The sequence below is a fragment of the Oryx dammah genome, unplaced genomic scaffold (assembly GCF_014754425.2).
Source record: "Oryx dammah isolate SB20612 unplaced genomic scaffold, SCBI_Odam_1.1 HiC_scaffold_4, whole genome shotgun sequence".
Classification (NCBI taxonomy): domain Eukaryota; kingdom Metazoa; phylum Chordata; class Mammalia; order Artiodactyla; family Bovidae; genus Oryx; species Oryx dammah.
In genome coordinates this window covers 9607534-9631010 of record NW_024070188.1, presented here as the reverse complement: position 1 = coordinate 9631010, position 23477 = coordinate 9607534, and the positions used below count along the sequence as shown (strand labels likewise).

The window sequence follows — 23477 nt, the reverse complement described above, 5'->3', positions numbered from 1 at the left end:
TATTTCTGTGATATCGTTGGTAATGTTTCCTCTTTCATTTGCAATTTTGAATTTTGTTTTTCTTAGTCTACTTAAAGGTGTGTTAATTTTCTCTTTTCAAATAAACAACTCTTTGTTGGTCTTTTCTCTTGCTTTTCTAGTGTCTGAGTCATTGGTTTCTGCTCTGTCTTCAGTATTTCCTTCCTTCTGCCAAGTTTGGGCTTTGTTCTTCTTTTTATTGTTCTTTATTGTGTAAAAACCTTCAAAGGTGGTTCTTTTGAGATCTTTTTTTTTTAGGGCATTTATCAATATAATCATCTTTCTTAGAAATTCTTTTGTCCTTTAAATTTTGATATGTTGTGTTTCTCATTTTCCTTTGACTCAAGGTATTTTCTTTGCTTTCTCTTTCTTCTTTGACTTCCTGATTATTCAACACCATTTGTGAATTTTCCAGTTTTTTTCCTATTTTTCTAATTTTATGCCCTTGTAGTTGGAGATGATACTTAATATGATTACAGTCTTAAATTGTTGTTTTGTCAGTCTGCACATGGTCTCTCCTGCAGGGTGTTGTGTGTACATTTGAGAAGAATGTCTGTTTTGCTGCTGTTGGATGGAGTGTTATATATATGTCTGTTAGGGTGATTTGGTCTATAGTGTTGGTCATATCCGCTGTTTCTTTATTAATTTTGTCTGGGTTATTTATTCATGTTGAATATGGAGTATTGAAGTCCTCTATTATTTTAAAAATGTTTATTATTTATTTTTGGCTGTGCTGGGTCTTTGTTGCTGCACATGGGCTTTCTGTAGTTGTGGTGAGTGGGGGTACTCTAGTTGCAGGGCGTGGGCTCCTCATTACAGTGGTTCCTCTGGTTGCAGAGCACAGGCTCTCAGAGCATGGGCTCAGCAGTTGTGCCTTGTGGGCTCTAGAGTGCAGGCTCAGTAGTTCTGGTACATGGGCTTAGCTGCCCTGCAGCATATGGGACCTTACCAGACCAAGGATCAAACCTGTGTTCCGTGCACTGGGAGGCATATTCTTAACCACTGGACCACCAGGGATGCCCAAAGTCCTTTCTTTTATTGTATTCATGTCCATTTCTGCCTTCAGCTTTTAATATTTACTTTATATAGGACTTCCCTGGTGGCTCAGACAGTAAAGCATCTGTCTACAATGCAGGGGACCCGGGTTCAATCTCTGGGTGGGGAATATCCCCTGGAGAAGGAAATGGCAATCCACTCCAGTACTATTGCCTGGAAAATCCCATGGACTAGAGGAACCTGGTAGGCTACAGTCCATGGGGTCACAAAGAGTCGGACACGACTGAGTGACTTCACTTTATATAGGTGCTCCAATGTATCTAATGTAGCTTTTTCTTTGTTGTTACAGTGAGGCTTACATGTAATGCAATCATGGAACTGGAAGTGTTAGTGGCTCAGTCATGTGTGACTTTCCGACTCCATGGACTGTAGCCCACCAGGCTCCTCTGTCCATGGGATTCTCCAGGCAAGAATACTGGAGTGGGTTGCCATTCCCTTCTCCAGATCTTCCCAACCCAGGGATCAAACCCAGGTCTTCTGCATTGCAGGCAGATTCTTTATCCTATGAGTCACCAGGGAAGCCCTAATGTAATTATAACAATCACACTTTTTTCTGTATTTCTTTTAATTGATGTATGGTTGATTTACAATATTAATTTCAGGCGTACAGCATTGTGGCTCAATATTTTTATTGATTATGCTTCATGTAAAGTTATTAAAAAAAACAATGTCTTTATTTTTCTGTACTATACAATATATCCTGTTGCCTTCTCATTTTATACATAGTAGTTTTTAACTCTTAATCCCATAACCTTATCTTGCCCCACCCCTTTTCCCTCTCCCCAGTGGTAACTACTACTGCTTTGTTCTCTTTATCTGTTTTTGTCTTTTTTATATGCATTTGTGTTTAAATTTAAATTCCATGATTCCACATACAAGTGATAACATGAAGTATTTGTCTCTCTGACTTATTTCATTAAGCATCTGAGAAGGCAATAGCAACCCACTCCAGTACTCTTGCCTGACAAATCCCATGGACGGAGGAGCCTGGTAGGCTACAGTCCATGGGGTCACTAGAGTCGGACATGACTGAGCGACTTCACTTTCACTTTTCACTTTCATGCATTGAAGAAGGAAATGTCAACCCACTCCAGTGTTCTTGCCTGGAGAATCCCGGGGACACTAGTGAGCCTGGTGGGCTGCCGTCTATGGGGTCGCACAGAGTCGGGCGCGACTGAAAAGACTTAGCAGCAGCAGCAGCATTAAACATAATACCCTCTAGGTTCATTATTGAAAATGGCAGAATTTCATTCTTTTTTATGGCCAAGTAGTATTACACTGTATGTCACACACAGATACGTGTATATATACATAAATGTAAACACCACATCTCCTTTATCCATTCATTGGTTGATGGTTTTTTGGGTTGTTCCCTTTCTTGGAAGGGGGGCCGACAGAGGATGGAATGGATGGATGGCATCACCAACTCAGTGGACATGAGCTTGATCAGACTGTGGGAGATGGTGAAGTGCAGGAAAGCCTGGTGTGCTGCAATGCCTGGGATTGCAAAGAGTTAGGCATGACTTAGTGACTGAACTACACCTATCTTGGCTGTCATTTACTGCTTAATTTTGCATTCACATTTTCTTCACTCTTAGTTTTCCCCCCCTCTGATATTATTTCTTTTTTTCCAGATTACCACTGACTTTATTTTTATATACCACTAAAGCATTTATTTGTTTAATTATTGGAATATACTTGATTTACAATGTTGTGTTAGTTTGAATCAGTTATACGTATACATGTATCCACCTTTTTTAGATTCTTTTCCCATGTAGGCCATTACAGAGTATGGAGTAAAGTTCCCTGTATTAATAGGAGGTCCTTATTAGTTATCCATTTTATATGTGTGTGTATATATCAATTCCTATCTTCCAGTTCCATTATTTCTTCAAATGTTATGTCCTTTCTTATTTGCTTTTGTGAGTCCCCTGTGTATCTTTTTATAGTATTCCATAAATCCCTTATACTCAGTTTGTTTTTATTCTTTTTTTTTTCTGTTCTTTGTATTGGATCATCTCAGTTAACCTATAGTTTTTGTCTTTATTGATAATCTTCATTTCTTGAGATGTTATTCTCATACTTCCTTTTAAATTTTTAGATGCAATTTTTAAAATTTGTTTTTGGACATATTTAAAATAATTGATTTAAACTCTTTATAATAGTTCAGGATCTTGGCATTCTTAGGAACATTATATTGACTTTTTTTTTTCTTTTATTGCTTATAGGCCACACTTGACATTTCTCTTTTCATCTTTCATAGTTGCTGGATCTTAGTTCCTGACCAGGGCTTGGCAGTGCAATTGCACTAACCACTGAGTCATCAGGGAATTCCCATAATGTAGCAACTCTTGAAATCAGATTCTCTTTCTTCTCCAGGGGTTATTTATTTTATTTATTTATTTTTCCTGTTTATTTAGTGACTTTTTGAAGCTAATTCTGTCAGATTGATATTCTTTGTCATATGTGACCACTGAGGTCTCTGCTTATTCAGATAATAGACAGAATTTTCCTTAAATGTCTAAACCAGTAAATTTCCCAGCCTATGCCTAGAAGTTCTTTGTCTGTGTTGTGGCATGGCTTCAACTCTTAGGCAGGCAGCCTACAATTCTGCCTTAGCTTTTATTTCCTGCTTTTGCAGAATCTGAAGCTCAGCCAGAGGTAAGAGTTTGGGGCCTTCCGAAGTGTTTTCTGGGCAGGTCCACAGTCCTCCACGTTTGTATGGCCTTCTAGATTCACAGGAACATGTTAAAACTTTTCAAAGCCCCTTATGGACACTTGTATTAGTCAGCTTTTGTTACCATGCTATAACAAAATAACAGACTGAAATTTATTATTCATAGTTCTGGAGGCTAGAAGTCTCAGACCAAGGTCTGGCAGGGTTCTCTTCCTGTCTTATACACAGGTTATGTGTATAACCTTGCTGTTATGTCCTTACTTGTTGTGTTGTATAACAAGCCTCTTGTTATGTCCTTACTTGGGTTTTCCTCAGCGCTTGTGTGTGAGTGTGTATGGAGAAAGAGTGAGAGAGCACACACACATGGAACAGCTTGTTGGGGAAATATGGATAGATCTCACATAGGAAGAGACTAATCTTGTCAGATCAGGGCCCTACCCTTATGACTGCACCATGTGAATTTTCAGGGGACACAAACATTCTGTTTTAATAGCATCTTTTCCCTGAGCTATTCTTTTTAAGTTTTGACCTGCCTCTTGTTTGCTCTGCCCCTTATCCTCGTCTTGGACAGCTTCATTGTTAAACAATTGCTGTTTGTTTTTAATAAATACCCTTTTCTGAGGCTGTTCACACTGGGTAAGCTTTGAGGCAGGTCAAATAAACCCCTACTAGTGGGGTCTCCAGGAAACTGCCCTATCGGTTAAATAATAACAGTTATTTGATAATGTTGCCCCACAACTATTCTGCCACCTCCAATGTCTACCTGCTTATTTGAGCCCATGATTGCAGGAGTGATGGCTTTCAGGACTCCTGTTGAGAATGGAGGAGAGGAGGATCCAAGTAGGAGGAGCCAGGGTGTCCCAAAGCTCACTGTTCTTAGCAGGATTCAGCCAGGTTTTTGGAGTCAGTGCTCCCTGATTATTGTGAGCCTTCGGCTAATTTCTAGAATTCTGAAAGAGTTGATTTTTGATCATTTTTTTGTAATAATTCTCATTGCTTTGGTAGAAGAGAAGAATTTTTGAAGTAGTCCTTAATCTGACGTTTACAGTGACTTCACCTCTCATTTAATGTTTTTTCTACTTTAATTTTTTTCTTTTTAACCATTTTTTTCTTCCTGTGGTGGTGGTTTTTTTTTTTTTTCCTATTTATATTGCTATTCTGGCAGTGACTCGGGGGCATTGCTTAAGGTCATTAATAGTATAGTGGACCAAGGTTATGTTAAATTAAGGAAATTCTCTATAGTTTACAAGTACTCTTAGATGACCAGATCTGTTTTAAATAAACCTAAGAGCTTTATTCACCTCTGCCATCCCTCGCTGTATGTGTGTGTGTGTGTATGTTTTAACATATACCTGTATATTATCTTTGATGATGAGAATTGACTTTCCCCCCTATTAGTTTGTGTAACAATAACTGGAGATTTTAAATAAGGCAGGCATTCTAGCCCTTTAGGACGAAAAGAGATCTACTCAAGTTGCCCATTTTATGATAGTAATGTAAACCAGGGCATTTTTTTTTTTTAACAGTTTTCTACCTATGAGATAGAAATATTTTGATGTTATTACTGTTTATGATACTTACAATTTCAACATTTAGAAACTAATCATCTTAACTCTCTTTTGAAGTGTTTTGTAGTATCTTAATTACTTGGACTTTTTCCCTAGGTATAATGTTTACAGAATGGTATGAGTGACACTTTTTTTTTCTTCCAGAATCTCAAAATGTGGATTTTGTTTGTAGTGTTCTTGTGGTGGCTGATCAGCTTCTCATATCTCGATTGAAAGAAATTTGTGAAGTAGCATTAACTGAAAAACGTGAGTAATTTTGAATTAGAATCATAGTGTTTTCACAGGTTGATTCGGGATTTATGGTATTTTATTGACTTTATGATGCAGTTTAAGTAAAATGCCTGTTTTTATATCATGAAAAATGTCAAGACAATTAAAATTATTTCTTGTCATCATTTGTAAGCACATCCTTATTTCAGAGATGTTAATATGTGAATACATGTAAGTCTTATAATTGAAATATGTTAATTTTTTTGAAATATCATAAAACTTGAATAATAAAGATGGCATGAAATTATTTTGCAATCTGAAGGGTGAGAGTTTGAAAGTGGAAATTCTTTGCACTTGCCCTGGTCTGTAAGTCTATACTTAACTACCCTGTTATTTGCTGGAATTTTTCTTTTTTCTTTTTTTTGAGCCACGTTGTGCAGCTTATGGGATCTTATTTCCCCATCAGGGATGAACTTCTGTCCTTGGCTGTGCAAGTACTGAATCCAAAGCCCATGGACTGCCAGAGAATTGTATTTGTTGGAATTTTTATGTAACTATCCCATCAGTGTATTTGATCAAAAGTATCTTTTTCTGGAGCTCTTAATTCTCTCTCTGCTTATTATTTCAGTTATTTGCAGGACTGTCATCCTAACACTGAACTTTGAAAACCAAAGTTATTTTTTTATTATTTTGTGCCTTACATCCAAATTGCAGCTGTCAAAACCAATCAGCCTCTTACCCGTGGTAACCACATCCCCCCCTTTTTGCTCTCACTGTCGCTGTGCTAGCTGGGATCACTGTTACTCGACCCTTCTGTGTAGTGTCATGGCAGTCTCTGAAGTCCTCTTTCTCCCTCTGACTTCTCTTTCTTTAATCTTCCTATAGGATGTGGTTAGTTCTTCTGTTCATATGTTTTTAATTGCTTCCTCTGAGATAATGGTTAAATTTCCTTAGTCTGATACAAAAGTCTCTTGGCTTTCTAAGCTTATCCTTGTTCTCCTTCTTTGACTCTTAAGGAAGTGTGAAAAGATTTCCTGTTAGATTTTTCTGATTTGTACTTGCTAATAGTTTATCTTAGCTCAGGTATCTTATTTACTCACTTGAGCTCTGCGGAGTATCTTCTTCTTGGTTATCAAAAAGAGAGCAACAGCTATGATCTTCAAAGCTAGAAAAAGGAAATACAATTGTTCCTCAGTGTCACAAGGGATTGACTCTAGGAGCCTCTGCAGATACCAAAATCTGTGGATGCTCAGGTCCCTCATATAAAATAGTATAGTATTAATACAGTGAATACAGCTGGTCCTCTGTGTGTGGAACTTGCTGGTATGGAGGACCAGCTCTGTATTAAAGGATACAACATGCAGTAGGTATAAAATATACTAATTGAGGATATTTTCAGTTGTTCAGTCAACTTGCCTGGCATCCTTTGGATATTTTTTCTTGGCTCCTGCTGCACAATTGCTGCTATTAATGAATTTCTTGATCATCTTAGAATCTAGCAAGAGAAGGATTCAACAGAACTTTGGTGTCTGTTTATTGGGCAGTCCTTGAAACCAGCTGAACAACTCTATAAAGTTTTTAAATGATTCATTTTTATTTCTGTGAAATGGGAGACTTTGGGTTCATCATTAGTTGAGACTTTGGGTCAGTCCAGAGTGAGGCAGAGATCATTATTGTCTGCATATAACTTTTGATTGAATTACAAGAGAGAAAGAGAAAGGAAATGAAGGAAGCCACGTGTAGAAAATAGTTGTGTTTCTCTGTTGTCTGGGGCTCAGAGTAAATAAAAGGGGATTTCGGAAACCAAGTTACATGTTAGGTAAGCAGAATCTTCTTGGACTGTCTCCAGTAAAACACACTTCGTATATGCAGTTACAAGAATCATAACAAAATCTAGCATCTTTTGTGCAGTATGCCAGATTGTACACTGGCATGAATGATAATATAGTAATATTTAAATGTACTTATTTTCTAAATATATAGTATGTGTTTATATATGTAAATATTTTCATGTAAAGTCTGATAGTTGATTTAACATAAATATATTTTATAGAATGATTCCTTCACTTTCTCTTAGTCATAGTATATCATTTTAGTTTTATAGAAGAGGAAATAACTATTCTGTGATATGTAAATGAAAAGGATTGTTGTTTATCAGTGAAGGTTAAAAATATTCCAGAAAATTTAGGTGGAAGATTGTTGATTCTTACGTGTTTGCTTTTAGATGACACTGTAATGCACCTTTTCTATTTTCTTTTGCTTAAAATTTTGTGTGTGTTTATTTTTCCTCATAACGAATCATTTAAAATTACTTTGGCATATCAGGTTGGAAAATAAATTCTATATTTGCCCTAGTATAACATTTTTTTGGCAGGACAGTACTTTCAGTTTTCCTTCTTCTAAATGTTCAAACCTGACAAGTTAAGAAATAAGTATATTTCATTTGCTATAGTTAAAATGCCTTTCATCTTGTTTTATAGATCTTTTCTTCCTTTGTAGTTACCCTTAAGAATGCTGCTATGCTACTGGAATTTGCAGCAATGTATAATGCTGAACAATTGAAACTCTCTTGTTTACAGTTTATTGGACTGAATATGGCAGCTTTACTTGAAGCAAGGTAGGTTGAGTATTATATACAGACTGTTGCAAAAGCACTTATATATATATATATAATAGCAAATATGTTAGTAATTTGAAACTAAATAACAATAAATCCTAACTTTGTAGAAAAAGTGAAAATGTAAGACATTTAATCATTTCATCAGTATTTGGATGCATAATATATGCCAGCCATTGCTACAATACTACAGTGAACAAATGGACAGTATCCTTGCCCTCAGTGTTATAGGAGCTTACATTCTGGTTGGAAGGTTATGGGACAATATTATCACAAGTATATTTGTATATATATTCATATCTCTCTGCTTGTTTAGGCTAATTTGTAATTATGTAGTTGTTACCTGGCTTTTGGAAACTATCAGTAATACTAATTAAGTCAGCATTTAATTACTTCACATATATTTATGCATATAATTTGTTACTGGTTGATTTCTGTTTTCTCTTTGTATTTATTTTCTTTTAAGATGTTCCCTATAATACATATTGATTCTTTGGTCAAACTTAATGTGCAGCAGATGGCCTGAAAAATTTAGTTGGTCTGGTTTACTGCGAGGTGGTACATGTGTTCAGGTTTTGATGGTAATGGAATATTCATTATGAGAAATGACATCTGTTACATGAAAAAATAAGTTAAATATTATATCCTATGTTATAAGCTAATATTTCACGTTATTGATGTTTACCTGGATGAAAAGAATTTGATAGATGCTAATGATTTAGGAGTCATGAACATTTTAGAATTAGAGGAATCTGAAGAAATTTAACCTCATTGTTTTCAACTATTTTAGCAGTAGAATTTTTTAATGAAATAAATTTACAGATTCATTTTTTAGTGTAAGGTCAAGATTTTATTACATTTATTCACTATAAAGTCAGTGATAAGATGAATACAGAAATTTTTGGTGAATACAGAAATTTCATATTAGAGCTTTTGGTGTCAGTTGCATTTTTAAAGTCAGTCTCCAATATAATTCTGTATTTTGTTTTAATTGTAATAATAGATAACACTTATTGCCATAATAATAGTTATTAATAATAACTAATAATAGTAATATAATAGTAGTTACATAATATTAGTGATAATAATACTACCAAGTGCCAGGCAGCATTCTAGAGGTGTTGTATGAATTCTCATAATTTTCATGAAAACCTTATAAAGTAGATTTTTATTTCCTCATATGAGGATGAAAAAAACCCATGAAACTTCTTTTGCAAATAATCAAGAAAAACCTTGATTTATATAATTAGAAGTAGTAACAGTTGTTCGATAAGTAACTTTTCAAAGTCAGGATGATTTTTAATAAAACTAATTTCAAAACATGTTTGAAATAAAAGTTTTCTACATTTTTATAAAGATGAATCATTAAGAGATTCTTAATCATTGACATTTAGGGTTCTATTTAGAAGAAATTCTTATGGCTGTTTAATCTTTGTTACTTGGTGAAAAATGCTTTCTAAATACAAATTAATAGTATGGGATGTTAGACAATGTCATTAAAAATGCCTCTGGTATTTTAGTGGCAGAACAAAGGTTTCAGAATAAATTCATTTATTTTTGCTGACATTAGTAATTCTCACCATAGCAATTTTTCTCATTATCACCAAATTGAGCTCGTTTAATATGTGAGATAAGAATCAACCACAGTGTGAAATGAACACCATATCTAAAATATGATGTTGGAAAATGATGTGTCACACTGTTTTTCGGTTACTACGTTGTGTCCAGTTTGCCAGCTGAAGTATTAAGGGTGGCACATGTGCTGTGTTGAATAGTTTTACATAAGTAGACTTGCATAAGTTTCATTAAAATAAAGATTTGTTTGTATAAATGTAAACATTTCTAGTCAAATATGTGTTTTTCAGAAGTGTAAATAAATATGCAAATATATGTTAAGAAAGGAGAGCTGCATCCAAATTGACGTAGCATCACAAGTTAATTATCTTCAAATGCTAAAAAAACTGGAATGGTACAGATTTGGATATGCTTGTTCCATATTGTTGTTTAGTTGCTAAGTCATGTCTGACTCTGCGATCCCATGGACTGCAGCCCACCAGGCTCCTCTGTCCATGGGATTCTCTAGTTAGGAATACTGGAGTGTGTTGCCATTTCCTTCTCCATGTTTTCATGTTGTAAAAATGTTTGAAGTATACTTTAGAATGAAAACTGATTTAAAATTTTACTGATGCCTCAAAGTATCAGTAAAATTCCTTGTAATCTCTTTGAATTCAGTTGAACTAGTCCAAATGTCATTTTATACATGAAGATCTTAAAAGAGATAAATGAGTTGCTCAAGGTCATTTAGATGATTAGGAACAGTGATAATTCTAGGTAGAATTCAGGTACCTGATAGGCCATTGTTCTAGCAATATAATACTCTTTTGTAGGATTATAATTAATTATACTAACTATAATTATATATTACATATGATTATAATATATAATTATATATTATTATATTATTACTCTTCAAGGATTTTAATTTGTAGAAAATGAAAGTTGAAAATTTATACTTTATTATGATAGAAAATATTTCTCTATTATTTCTAAGAGTTGCTTGAGTTTTATTCAGTATGTTTGTCTAATATGTTTGCTGTATATTAGAAATATATAATCACACATACTTCCGAAAAGAGTTTGTTGCTGCTGACATATTAAAAGAAATAATTGTTACTTATTCAACAATATAAAATGTCTCTATATATTTGAAAATCTTACCAGGTATTAAATTACTTGAGTCTTAAGATAGAATTTTATAATTTATTTTTAGATCTCTTGATGTTTTAAGTGATGGTGTTTTGAAGGACCTTTCTGTGTTTTACCGGAAAATGGTAAGGTTTATATTTTTGTTCAGTTACAGTATCAAGTAAAGCAGTATATTTGGCCCAGCTTCTCAGTAGAACAAATTCCTAATGAATTCTGATTCATTATGATCTTTTAAAAATGATGACATAAGACTTAGGTACCCACTGTACAGGTAAACATGATAATCAAAATTAAAGATGTTCAATGATAAAATTAATTTCTATTTAAATTCCTTTATAAATGGAATTTATGGAAAGCTTCAGAGTTTTTTGCTATTTTTTATTTAGCAAAGATCCAGAAATTATAAAAACATGGGCTTTTAATGATTTTATTTATTTTTATTGAGGTGACGTTGATTTATAATACTGTGTAAGTTTCCTGTGTACAGCATTATATTTCTGTTTCTGTATACCCTACAGGTTGCTTCCAACCAAAAATTTAACTTCTGTCTGTCAGTGTATGGTTGATCCCTTTTACCTGTTTCACCACCTGCTTTTCCCTCTCATAATCACTGTTCTCTTCTCTGTACAAAGGGCATTTGGGGGTTTAGTTTGTTCATTTGTTTTGTTTTTGTTTGTTTATTAGTGTTTCATATTCCATCTGTGAGTGAAACCATACAATATTTGTCTATCTCCATCTGACTTACTTCACTTAGCATAATACCCTCAGGGTCTATCTATGTTGTTGCAGATGGCAAGAGTTCATCTTTTTTCATGGTTGAGTAGTATTCCAGTATTCCATTTTGTGTGTGTGTGTGTGTGTGTGTGTGTGTGGGTGGGTGGGTGGGTGTGTGTGTGGGTGGGTGTATTTATATATGCACATGCATATAACACAGGTTCTTTATCTATTCATCCCTTGATGGGTACATGCATTGCTTCCATATCTTGGCTATTGTAAATAATGCTGCAGTGAATATAGGGGAGCATATATCTTTACTAATACGTGTTTTTGTATTCTTTGGATGAATACCCAGAAGTGGAGTACCTGGCTATAATATGGTTCAACACAGTTCAGTTCAGTTCAGTCACTCAGTCAGGCCCAACTCTCTGCAACCCCATGAACCACAGCACACCAGGCCTCTGTCCATCATCAACTCCCAGACTCCACCCAAACCCATGTCCATCAAGTAGGTGATGCCATCCAGCCATCTCATCCTCTGTTGTCCCCTTTTCCTCCTACCCTCAATCTTTCCCAGCATCAGGGTCTTTCCAAATGAGTCAGCTCTTTGCATCAGGTGGCCAAAGTGTTGGAGTTTCAGCTTCAGCATCAGTCCCCCCAGTGAACACCCAGGACTGATCTTTAGGATGGACTGGTTGGATCTCCTTGGAGTCCAAGGGACTCTCAAGAGTCTTCAGCACCACAGTTCAGAAGCATCAATTCTTCAGTGCTCAGCTTTCTTTATAGTCCAGCTCTTGATTCCATACATGACCACTGGAAAAACCATAGCCTTGACTGGACAAACCTTTGTTGGCAAAGTAATATCTCTGCTTTTGAATATGCTGTCTAGGTTGGTCATAACTTTCCTTCCAAGGAGTAAATGTCTTTGAATTTCATGGCTGCAGTCACCATCTGCAGTGATTTTGGAGCCCAGAAAAATAAAGTCAGCCACTGTTTCCATTGTTTCCCCATCTATCTGCCATGAAGTGATGGGACTGGATGCCATGATCTTCGTTTTCTGAATGTTGAGCTTTAAGCCAACTTTTTCACTCTCCTCTTTCACTTTCATCAAGAGGCTTTTTAGTTCCTCTTCACTTTCTGCCATAAGGGTGGTTTCATCTGCATATCTGAGGTTATTGATATTTGTCCCGGCAATCTTGATTCCAGCTTGTGCTTCATCCAGCCCAGCGTTTCTCATGATGTACTCTGCATAGAAGTTAAATAAGCAGGGTGACAATATACAGCCTTGACGTACTCCTTTTCCTATTTGGAACCAGTTTGTTGTTCATGTCCAGTTATGGTCATCTGTTCTTAATTTTTTTAGGAATCTCCATCCTTCTTCTCTAGTGACTATACCACTTTAGAGTCTCATTAACAGTGTGTGAGGGTTCCCTTTTCTCCACATCCTTGCCAGCACATGATATTGTGTTGTCATTTTGACCCTAGCTTTCTGATAGGTATACAGTGATATCTCAGTGTGGTCTTGATTTGCATTTCCCTAAGAATCAGTGATGCTGAACATCTTTCCATATGCTTGTTGGCCATCTATGTCTTCTTTGGAAACATATGTATTCAACTCCTGTTTATTTTTTAATCAGGTAGTTTTTTTGTTGTTAAATATATCATTGAATTCATATATATGAGTTGTTTTTTGATACATCATTTGCAAATATCTCTTCCCATTTGGTAGGTTGTCTTTTCATTTTATTGATTATTTCCTTTGCTCTGTAGAAACTAGTTTGATGTAATTCACTTTGTTTATGTTTTTGTTTTCCTTGACTGAGAAAACATATCTAAAAAGATACTGGGAGACTCATATGACAGTGCATGCCACCTCTGTTTTCTTTTTTAGAACTCTTATCGTTTCAGGTCTTACACTAAAGCCTTTAATCCACTGTGAATTAATTTTTGTCTGTGGTATGATAGTGGTCTAGTTTAATTTGTTTTGCATGTGGCTGTCCAGTTTTCCTAGCACTATTTATTGGAGATTGTCCTTTCTCCATTGTATATTTGCTCCTTTGTTGTAAATTAATAGTCCATATATGCAAGTGTTTATTTATCTTTGTACTATTTTTCTGCCAATACCATGTGGTTTTGATTACTGTGGGTTTGTAATATAGTTTGAAATCAGGGTGCATGATACCTCCAGCTTTGTTCATTTTAATCAGTGTTGCTTTGACTATTCAGCATCTATTTTGGTTCCATATAAATTTTAGAATTTTTTGTGAAAAATATTCTTGAGATTTTGATAGGGATTTTATTGAGTTGGACTGCTTTAGGTAATATGGTAATTTTTCCATTTCATGAGACTGGAAAATCTTTCTGTTTATTTATATTCTCTTGAATTTCTTCTGACAGTGTCTTAGAGTTTTCAACGTATAGATCTTTCACCTTCCTGTTTAAATCTTTTCTTAGGTGTTTTATTCTTTTTGTTGTGATTGTAAATGTGATTGTTTTCTTAATTTCTTTTTCTGATAGCTAATTCTTAGTGTATAGAAATGCAACAGATTTTTGTATGTTGATTTTGCATCCTTTGCTTTGCTGTATTTATTTGTTATTTCTAACAGATTTTTGGTGGAATGTGTAGAGTATCTATGTATGTGTAAAATCATGTCATCTGCAAATAGTGACAGTTTTACTTCTTTCTTTCCAATTTGGATGTCTTATTTTTTCTTGCCTAATTGCTCTGGCTAGCACTTCTAATACTATGTTGAGTAAGAGTGGTGAGAGTCAGCATCCTTGTCTTATTCCTGATGTTAGAGGATAGCTTTTAATACTTTGCCATTAGGTATATTAGTTGTGGATTTTTCATATATTATAACCACTTTATTGAGAATTTTTATCCTAAATGGGTGTTGAATTTTGTCAGATGCTTTTTCTGCATCTATTGAGAAGATCTCATGATTTTTATGCTTTATTTTATTAATGTGGTATATCACATTGATTGATTTGAGGATGTTAACCATTCTTATATCCCTGGTATAAATCCCACTTGATCATGCTGTATAATTCTTTTGATGTATCATTCAATTCAGGTTGCTAATATTTTGTTGAGGATTTTTGTATCTGTTCAGCAGAGATAAGGGCATGTGATTTTCTTTCTCTTTGTTGTCTTTGTCTGGTTTTGGTATCAGGGTGATATTGGCCTTATAAAAGGAGTTAGGAAGCATTCCCTCCTTTTCAGTTCATTGAAAGAGTTTTAGGTTAGGTATTAAATCTTTGAATATTTTGTAGAATTCACCTGTGAAGCAGTCTGGTCCTGGATCTAAGTTTTTTAGGTGCGTTTGTATTACTGTCTTAACGGCTGTACTCATGATTTATCAATTCAGATTTTCTGTCTCTTCATGATTCAGTCTTGGAATGTTTTATGATTCTAAGAATTTGTCCATTTCTTCTTGCTTTTCCAATTTTTGTATTCTTATATTCTTTTACATTTCTTGGTATCATTTTTTCTTTTATTTATCAGGCCTTCTCTTTTTTCTTTGTTTAGCTAATGATTTGTCAATTTTGTTATCTTTTCAAAGAATCAACTCTTACTTTACCTTTTCTACTGTCCTTTCTTATATTTATATTTCCTTCTTTCTAGAAGGTCTTATTTCCTTTGGTCTTTTTTTTTTTTAATGTATTTGTTTATTTTTTATTTTACTTTACAATTCTGTATTGGTTTTGCCATACATTGACATGTCTTCATTTGTTCTTTTTCTAGTACCTCTAGGTGTAAGTTTTTCTTGTTTCTTGAGGTAAGCCTTTATTGCTACAAACCCTTAGTACTGCTTTTGCTGTTTATAGATTTTGCTATATCATATTTCCATTTGTCTTCAGGTAGAATTTTGTTTTTCCTTTGATTTCTTCAGTAAGCCAATTGTTTTGCAGCATGTTGTTTTCTTACATATTTGTAATTTTTCTATTGTTCTTGTTCTTGATTTCTAATTTCTTATACCATTGTAATCAGAAAAGATATTTGATAGGATTTTGGGTTTCTTAAATCTGTTCAGACTTTTGTGTCCCAACATGCAGCTTATCCTTGATTACTTTTCATGCGCATTTGAAAAGAATGTATATTCTGTACATTTGGATGGAATGTTCTGTTCAAATCTGATCTGTCAAATACATTGGGTCTGATGTTTCAGTTAAGGCCACTGTTTCCTTGTAGACTTTCCTTCTAGATTGATCTGTCTGTTGATGTGTATGTGAAAATTGCTCAGACGTGTCTGGCTCTTTGTGACCCCATGGACTATACAGTCCATGAAATTCTCCAGGCCAGAATAACTGGAGTGGGTAGCCTTTCCCTTCTCCAGGAGATCTTCCCCACCCAGGGAGCGAACCCTAGGTCTCCCACATTGCAGGCAGATTCTCTACCAGCTGAGCCACAGGGGAGCCCATCTCTTGATGTAAGTGGGTGGTAAATGCTCCCTACAATTATTTGTCGCTGTCATTTCTCTCCTTTTGGGTTGGTTAATAGTTGTTTTATATATTTTATAGTTCTTAGGTTAGGCACACATACATTAGTAACTTCAATGTCTTCTTGATGAGTTGTCCTCTTTATAACTGTATACTGACCATTTTTTGTCTGTTACATTTTTCGGCGTGAAGTTTGTTCTGTCTGGTATGAGGGTGGCTATACCTGCTTCCTTTTTGCTGCCATTGCTTGGAGTATAATACTCCATCTCTTTACTTCGAGCTTGTGTTTGTCCTTACAGCTGAGGTGTGTCTGCTGGAGGTAGCATATAGTTGAATCTTATTTTTTGGTTCATTCACCTAGTCTCTGTCCTCTGATTCATGAAGACACCCTAAACCCATTACATTTAAGGTGATTATTGATAGATGAGGCCTTAGTCCTGAAATTTTATGTTTTGCTTTTTGGTTGCTTGACATCTCTGTTGTTTCTTTTTCCTTGTGTTATTGTCATTCTGGTGTGGAGGTTTCTTTGGTCTTTTTCTCAGTGTTTTCTTTTTTTATGTTTCATCTCTCTGCTCTGTAACGTAAAGTTTTGTGGTTGTCCTGAGCTTTGTAAAAAACGTCTCATAGAAAAAGTCTTTTTTCTGCTGATAGTATGTTACCTTGCTTACCTGTTTAGTTTTTCTCATCCTCGTTTTTGTTTTTGCTTTCTCAAATTATCCCTTTTTATGTTGTGAGTTTGCTACCAAACAGCAATGGCTTATAGTTTTTTTCTTTCTTTCTCCATTTAACCTTTATGCTCTACAGTTTCCTGGTTCTATTTATCATCTTGCTCAAAGTTTTATTTACTTCTGTCTCTGTTACAGTACTGCTTTCAACATGTCTTGTTATGCAGGTCTAATGTTGATGAACTCCCTCAGCTTGTTTATTGGAGAAAACCTTATCTCTCTGTCATATTTAAACGATATCTTTCCCAGATAGAATTCTTGGCTCATAGTGATTGATCTTTTAGTATTTTGAGACTGTCATTTCACTCCCTCGTCGCCTGTAGAGTTTCTGCTGAGACATCTGTTGATAGCCTAGTGGAGGTTCCTTTATAGGCCACCGTCCTTTTTACACTGCCTGCCTTTAAAAATCTTTACTCTTAACAATTTTATCATTTATTAGCTGTCTTGGAGAAGGTCATTTTGTATGAGGTAATTTGGTGTTCTAATTTCATGTGCTTGTTTATCCAGTTCCTTCCCCAGATTTGGGACTTTCTCAGCTGTTATTTCTTTAATTAAACGTTCTGCTGCCTTCTCCCTCTCTTCTCCTTTTGGGTTATTGATTACTTTAGTGTCGCCCTTCTAAAAGAGATAGGTCTTGAGGAATTTCCTCATTTTTTAATATTTTCTTTCTCCTATTTCTTATACTTGTATAATTTTAAGATTTCTGTCTTTGAGCTTGCTAATTCTTTCTTCCATATATTAACTCTACTTCTATTTCTTTCTAATGCATTCTTATGTCATTTGTTGGATTCCTCAGTTCCAGTGTTTGTTTGGTTCTCTTTTTAGAGTTTCTGTCTTTTTGGGTAAAGTATTTCTTCTGTTCATTAATTTTATTCCTGAGCTCATTAAACCACCTTTCTGACTTTTCTTGTAGCTCTTTGAGTTAGCAGCTATTTTGAATTATCTTTCAGTTATATTGAAACACTCTGTGATTCAGTTTGGTTTCTGGAGAATTGTTTTCTTTTTTGTGATATCGTTTTATTGTGGTTGTATATAGTGCTTGATGAATTATTCCTCTGCAGGTGCATTTGAAGTTAACGATAGGTTGGAAGTTAGAGTCCTTACATTTGTTTTCCAGTAGGTGGCATTATAACACTAGGTTTTGGTTTCTTCCCTGAGTTGCATCCGATTACATTTTCTAGTTGGCACTTTGCAGCTCCCACTGGCTCTGTGAGAAGGGTGCCTCAGTGCCATCACTATTCCTTCTGTGCCTCCCTGATCCTTACTGCCTTTCTTCAGCCAGAGCTGCTATCATCACTGGGATGTTGGGCCCCTCCCCAGTGTCTGGGATTCTTTGTGACGATCTCCTCTGCATAGGGGGAGGAGCATAAGAGTGGCAGGAGGCACAGTTTCACAGGCATCTTGACCATGTTTGCTGTCGTATAATGTTTCTGGGCTCCACCACAGTGGGAGGTGGGGGTTGAGAGCTGGGTTCCGGGGCCCACTGCCGCTGCTACCCAGTAACCTGTGGTTGTGAGCACCACCACTCCTTTCAGGAGGCTAGAGATGTGTGTACCACCTTGCCTGCTGCTTCTCAGTTCCCTGAAGCTGTGGACTCAACTGCCGTGGTTAGAGGCCCAGGATCACAGGCACAGACTCCACTCTTAGTGGTTCTGCCTCCTTCCTCTGTGTGTTCCAACCTACACCTTTAGATGTACAGATGTGTGGAAATCTCTGGTGTCCTAGTGTGTTGGACAGAAGCACCTTTCTTGAGCTCTGACTGTTTTACTGGTTGTAGATTGAAGGGGTGAGAGAAAGGTAGGTGATGTCATTCCTCTACACATTTTGTAGAAGTTATAAGAAAAAAGTAACATCTTTTTTCTTACAGATTCCAGCAATGGAGAGAAGAGTCATTACACCATATCAAGATGGACCAGATATTAGCTATTTGGATGTAGAAGATGGAGATATCTTTTTGAAAGAAGAAGTAAATATGGAACAGAATTACTCGTAAGCTTTAGATTTGGATTTTTTTTTCTGTTTCTTTTCTCCTTCCCCCATTTCCAATCTTGGACACTGTTGGCACTTTTGTATTGACACTGAAAGAAAATTTTTTTAATTTTTACAAAATTAACATAGAAAATAGGTATTTATGTTCATTCTTAGCCTTGATATGAATGCATAATTAGTATTTGCAGATATAACAAAATTAAGCATAAGCATAAAAGGAATATAGCCTTCCAGTTTAATATGTTGGGTTGAATAAGTGCAATTATCTTCAGTACCTTTCCAAACCCTGTAGAGAGCATAGTAAAGAAATGAAAAGGGCATATTGTGCTAGAGTAGAGAGAATGGGAAAGGAGTAAATGGCAGTCAGGAGATGTTAATGTTTTGGAAGTTGGAAAGTGGTTGTTGAGCAATAATGACTTAGAACAGAAAAGACTGAAACAGAATTCTTGACAGGCTTAAGAAGTAGAGGCACTGTGTTTATGAAGACCAGTGTACATGGTTGGATTTCAAAAAGAACATTGTTTGAGAATTATTCAAAAAGCATTGATCTATTCCTGAACCAAATAAGTGCCTCTCCTCCCTTGATAGAAGAGAAAAGGTGTGCCTTCTGGGGAGGGTGAACCAACGGGATTCATCAGCCATTCCTCTAGATCCCTCAGTATAGAGAACCCTACCAGTTCAAGAGACATGACCTATAGTGCCTGGCATTTGGGAGTCCTCCAATAAAATATCCCAGCTTGTACATAATCTCCCTGTTGACTGTTTGACAAGTCAGATTTAGAATTTCCAGTCTGTGTTTCAGGCTAGTTTATCAGCTGGTTATAGAATTACTTTCCCCTTACTTGGTAAATGACCTGTTAAAATTCTGGGATGTTCAAGTAATTTACTACATATGAGTGTATATATCTGTAAGTGTATAATAATCAACTATGTTGCTCTCTGAAAAGTTCTTCTTGGTTCCAGGAATTTTTTTTAACCTCTTTTCTGGAGTTTGATGGTAGCTGTTGGGATACTTGATATTTATAAATATCTGACTTGGATGTATTATGTGTTACCACATTAAAAGTTATCATAAAATTAACATTGACTTAAGTATATTATCCTTTACAAAATAATAGTATTCATAGCTGACCTATGTTAACTGGGGATAAATTATATAATGAGATTTATTATTTTTAGATGCAGTATCTTTACTTGTAGTCCTCATAGATAGTGTTATTTTCCCTTTTCTGGTTAATAATGCTTAATTCAAAGAATTAAGCAGCCCCTGAAATGCTTTAAAAATTATCACCAAATATTTCTAGTTCCAGATCATAGATTATAATAGTTTGTATGTGAACATGTACAGTGTTTTACTTCTCAAAGTATTTTCATATATACCAGCTTGTTTCTGACTTTCACGGAAATACTAGAGTGACAGTGTGATAGGATCACATTGAAGTTTAGTGGAACTCTGGGCCACGTAGATAAATGGGACTCCAGAGCATGTATATTCTTCTGTGTTTTCTGTTTGATGAAGATGCTGTATTCCATTGCTCAAAATTTCATTGATCTGTTTTACCTCTAACTTAACTTTTTTAAAATGACTTTTATGTTTGCTTCCTTCCTAGGGAAAGTATGGTCAAGAAGACGAAAACAAAAGCGAAAAAGAAACCACGTAAACGGTCAGATAGTTCTGGAGGTTATAATCTTTCAGATATTATTCAGAGTCCGCCATCTACAGGTGAGTGGAACCTATTTGAGGGTGTATTTTCTGATCTAATCTTTCAAGACTCTATTCCTTATCTAATTCATTTAACATGTGTTGAATACTATTACATGCCATCTGCTGGGTCTACAGAAACATATAATCCTTGTCTCAGGGAGGCCACAGAAAATGGTGTGTATTGTGGTTAAGTACTCTGATACCTGCTCTGTGAGCACAAGAGAGGCATGCAAAGCAGTCTGAGAAGATCTGTTAGAGGACACATCTGTTAGAGGAGAGTGATAGCTGAGCTGGCTCTTGCAGAGTAAAGAGAGGTTAGTTAAGAAGAAGAGGCAGGTTGACATGGTAAGAGAATAGGGCAGTGTTTCAAGCCTAGAAAGATTGCACATATCTTATGCATACAGTTCAGCTTGGCTCAGCCATATCAGATCTCTGCAGATAGGAGATAGGTTGGAGAGGGTCAGACTTTGGAAGACATTAATTAATAATACTATCTAGTGTTACAGTCTACACTCAATTTTCCCTACTTGTCCAAAAATGTTTTTATAGCTTTTTTGTTTTAATGTAAAAGAAAATCTAATGTCTTACTAAGATTGACCTTGCCTTTGCTTATTAATGTTTTTGTAGTGTTTTTAAACTAGAGTAGCACCTCCTCACAGCATTTTGTTCTGTTTTCAGAAGTTGAGGCCAGTGGTGGTATAGACTACCCTATATTGTAGATTCATCTGATTAGATCTAAATTAAGCTACCTAAATTTTAAGTTTCTTTAGATAAAAATTTGAAGTGTAAACAAATAATGACACTACAATATGGCTTCAAGGAATAGTAGGTGTATCTATAGCAGTAAGACAAACTGGTGCAATTCCTATCCACAGTATTTTCTTTCATAGTCAGTCAGCTTTATACAAACAACTTAAGTACAAATGAGGTATTTGACGTGTTTGATAAATAATGTGAAGAATAATTGTTTTAGGTAATATAAAAGATATTTTAAAAGATAGCTAATATAAAGGTATTTCTCATTTACTACATATCTTGATTCCTATTTTAGGACCTTTTCAAGCTTAAAATTCTGTGATTTTTCATTCTCTATGTTACATGAATTACCTCACATCCTTAGAAGGAAGCATAGGTACATTGATGGGAAGATATTTAAATGGATAGACAATCATGGAACTAGTGATTTTCCAAATACCTAAAGGTTATGGAAAAAGCAGACATTTGGTTTGTTTTAAACGATGTTATTGTTAGCACATGTGTTAGAGTTATAGCATTTCAGAGTTGGAAGAGACATTAGTAATGAACTAATTTATGCCCCTTCCTTTGAACTTGAAGCAAGGTCAGAAAACTTTTACGTGATTTCAGGTAGTAACAGAAGTAGAATTTTTTTTCTTGATTTCCCTTTGGTATTCTTCCTGCTATACTACTCTTTCTGTGGCCAAAGCAAATAATGATTAAAAGGTTAAATTTAATGGCCAAAAAAAAAAACCTATTCTTGAAGAAATTTTGAGTTTGAGGCTAATTTCATCAAGGATAGTTGTGTGAATGCTTAATATTTATGTTGATCCTTAAAATTAGAAGACATTATTTATTAGATTAATTTATATTTGACTTTTGGGAACATTCCACTAGTAAATATACTCTTTCTTATAAAAAGAATAGTGTTTACTTATTTTTATCTTCCTTTTTTATCTTTATGGGGGAAAATATTCTGAGTCACTTCTTAAATTAGATACCAAATAACAATCTTTCTTATAATTGATATGTAATTGAAATGAATAAAACTTGTTTTAAAACCTCCATTTCAGTTTTTTTACTTCATTAAATTACTTGGTTCTTTAAATGTAATTCATGTATGTTTAATGTATATGTGTTTACATATTTAAAAACTTTTTACCTTTTAGGATTGTTAAAGTCTGGTAAGACCAATTCTGTGGAGTCTCTTCCAGAACTGTTGACATCGGACTCTGAAGGAAGCTATGCAGGAGTGGGTAGTCCTAGAGATTTGCAGTCTCCTGACTTCACAACAGGATTTCATTCAGATAAGTCTGAGGTTCGTCTTTGTTTTTTAATGCACTGTTTTGTTCAAGTTCTAATCTAGAGACAGTTTAGTCTTTCATTGCTTTTGCTCTAAAGTGAAAGTCGCTCAGTTGTGTCTGACTCTGCGACTCCATGGACTATATAGTCCATGGAATTCTGCAGGCCAGAATACTGGAGTGGGTAACTGTTCCCTTCTCCAGAAGATCTTCCAACCCAGGGATTGAACCCATATCTCCCGCATTGCAGGCAGATTCTTTACCAGCTGAGCCACCGGGGAAGCCCAAGAATACTGGAATGGGTAACCTATCCCTTCTCCAGAGGATCTTCCTGACCCAGGAATTGAACTGGGGTCTCCTGCATTGCTGGCAGATTCTTTACCAGTTGAGCTACTAAGAACCTAGCTTTTTTTACTGGGCTTTTTTACAAGTATTTTACTCTAAAACACTCCTCTAACTGATTTATTATATATATATATATATATATATATATAAAATTAGTGACATAATACCTGTAGTATTAATTTTCTCAAACTTGCCTAATGTTTTCCTCTTAATGACAGTGTTGAGCTCTTTATGATGTTATATTTCTAATTTTTCTATGTTAAATATAATATTGATATAAAGTATAACAATACTGTATAGGCAGTTGAAATATATGTGTATGTGTAGTTGCTCAGTCGTGTCTGACTCTTTGCAACCCCATAGACTGTAGCCCACCAGGCTCCTTTGTTCATGGAATTTTCCAGGTAAGAATACTGGAGTGGGTTGCCATTTACTACTCCAGAGATCTTCCTGATGCAGGAATTGAACCCATGTCTCTTGTGTCTCCTGCATTGGCAGGCAGATTCCTTATCAGTAGCACCACCTATATTCATGGCTGGATTACTTGAAATTTATTTTGTGGAATGTCAGTTAACACCAGCTAAAAACTAAGGAAAATGATTTTGAAAATGAGCTGAATTGCAAAATCTGTTTAGTATCTTTTCTCCATGGTATTTGAGAACAATGCA

General features: G+C 35.2%; 1 protein-coding gene across 3 annotated transcripts in view; it reads left to right on the top strand.

Annotated features, from left to right (window-relative positions):
* Positions 1–23477, top strand: part of IBTK (inhibitor of Bruton tyrosine kinase) — a 94409-nt gene that overhangs the window by 45668 nt on the left and 25264 nt on the right. For all 3 annotated transcript variants that reach the window (XM_040239105.1, XM_040239106.1, XM_040239107.1), the window contains exons 17-22: positions 5464–5565; positions 8029–8146; positions 10917–10977; positions 18602–18723; positions 20334–20446; positions 22333–22481. In XM_040239105.1, the coding sequence (XP_040095039.1) occupies positions 5464–5565; positions 8029–8146; positions 10917–10977; positions 18602–18723; positions 20334–20446; positions 22333–22481 (665 nt within the window). The remainder of the gene's footprint in view (positions 1–5463; positions 5566–8028; positions 8147–10916; positions 10978–18601; positions 18724–20333; positions 20447–22332; positions 22482–23477) is intronic.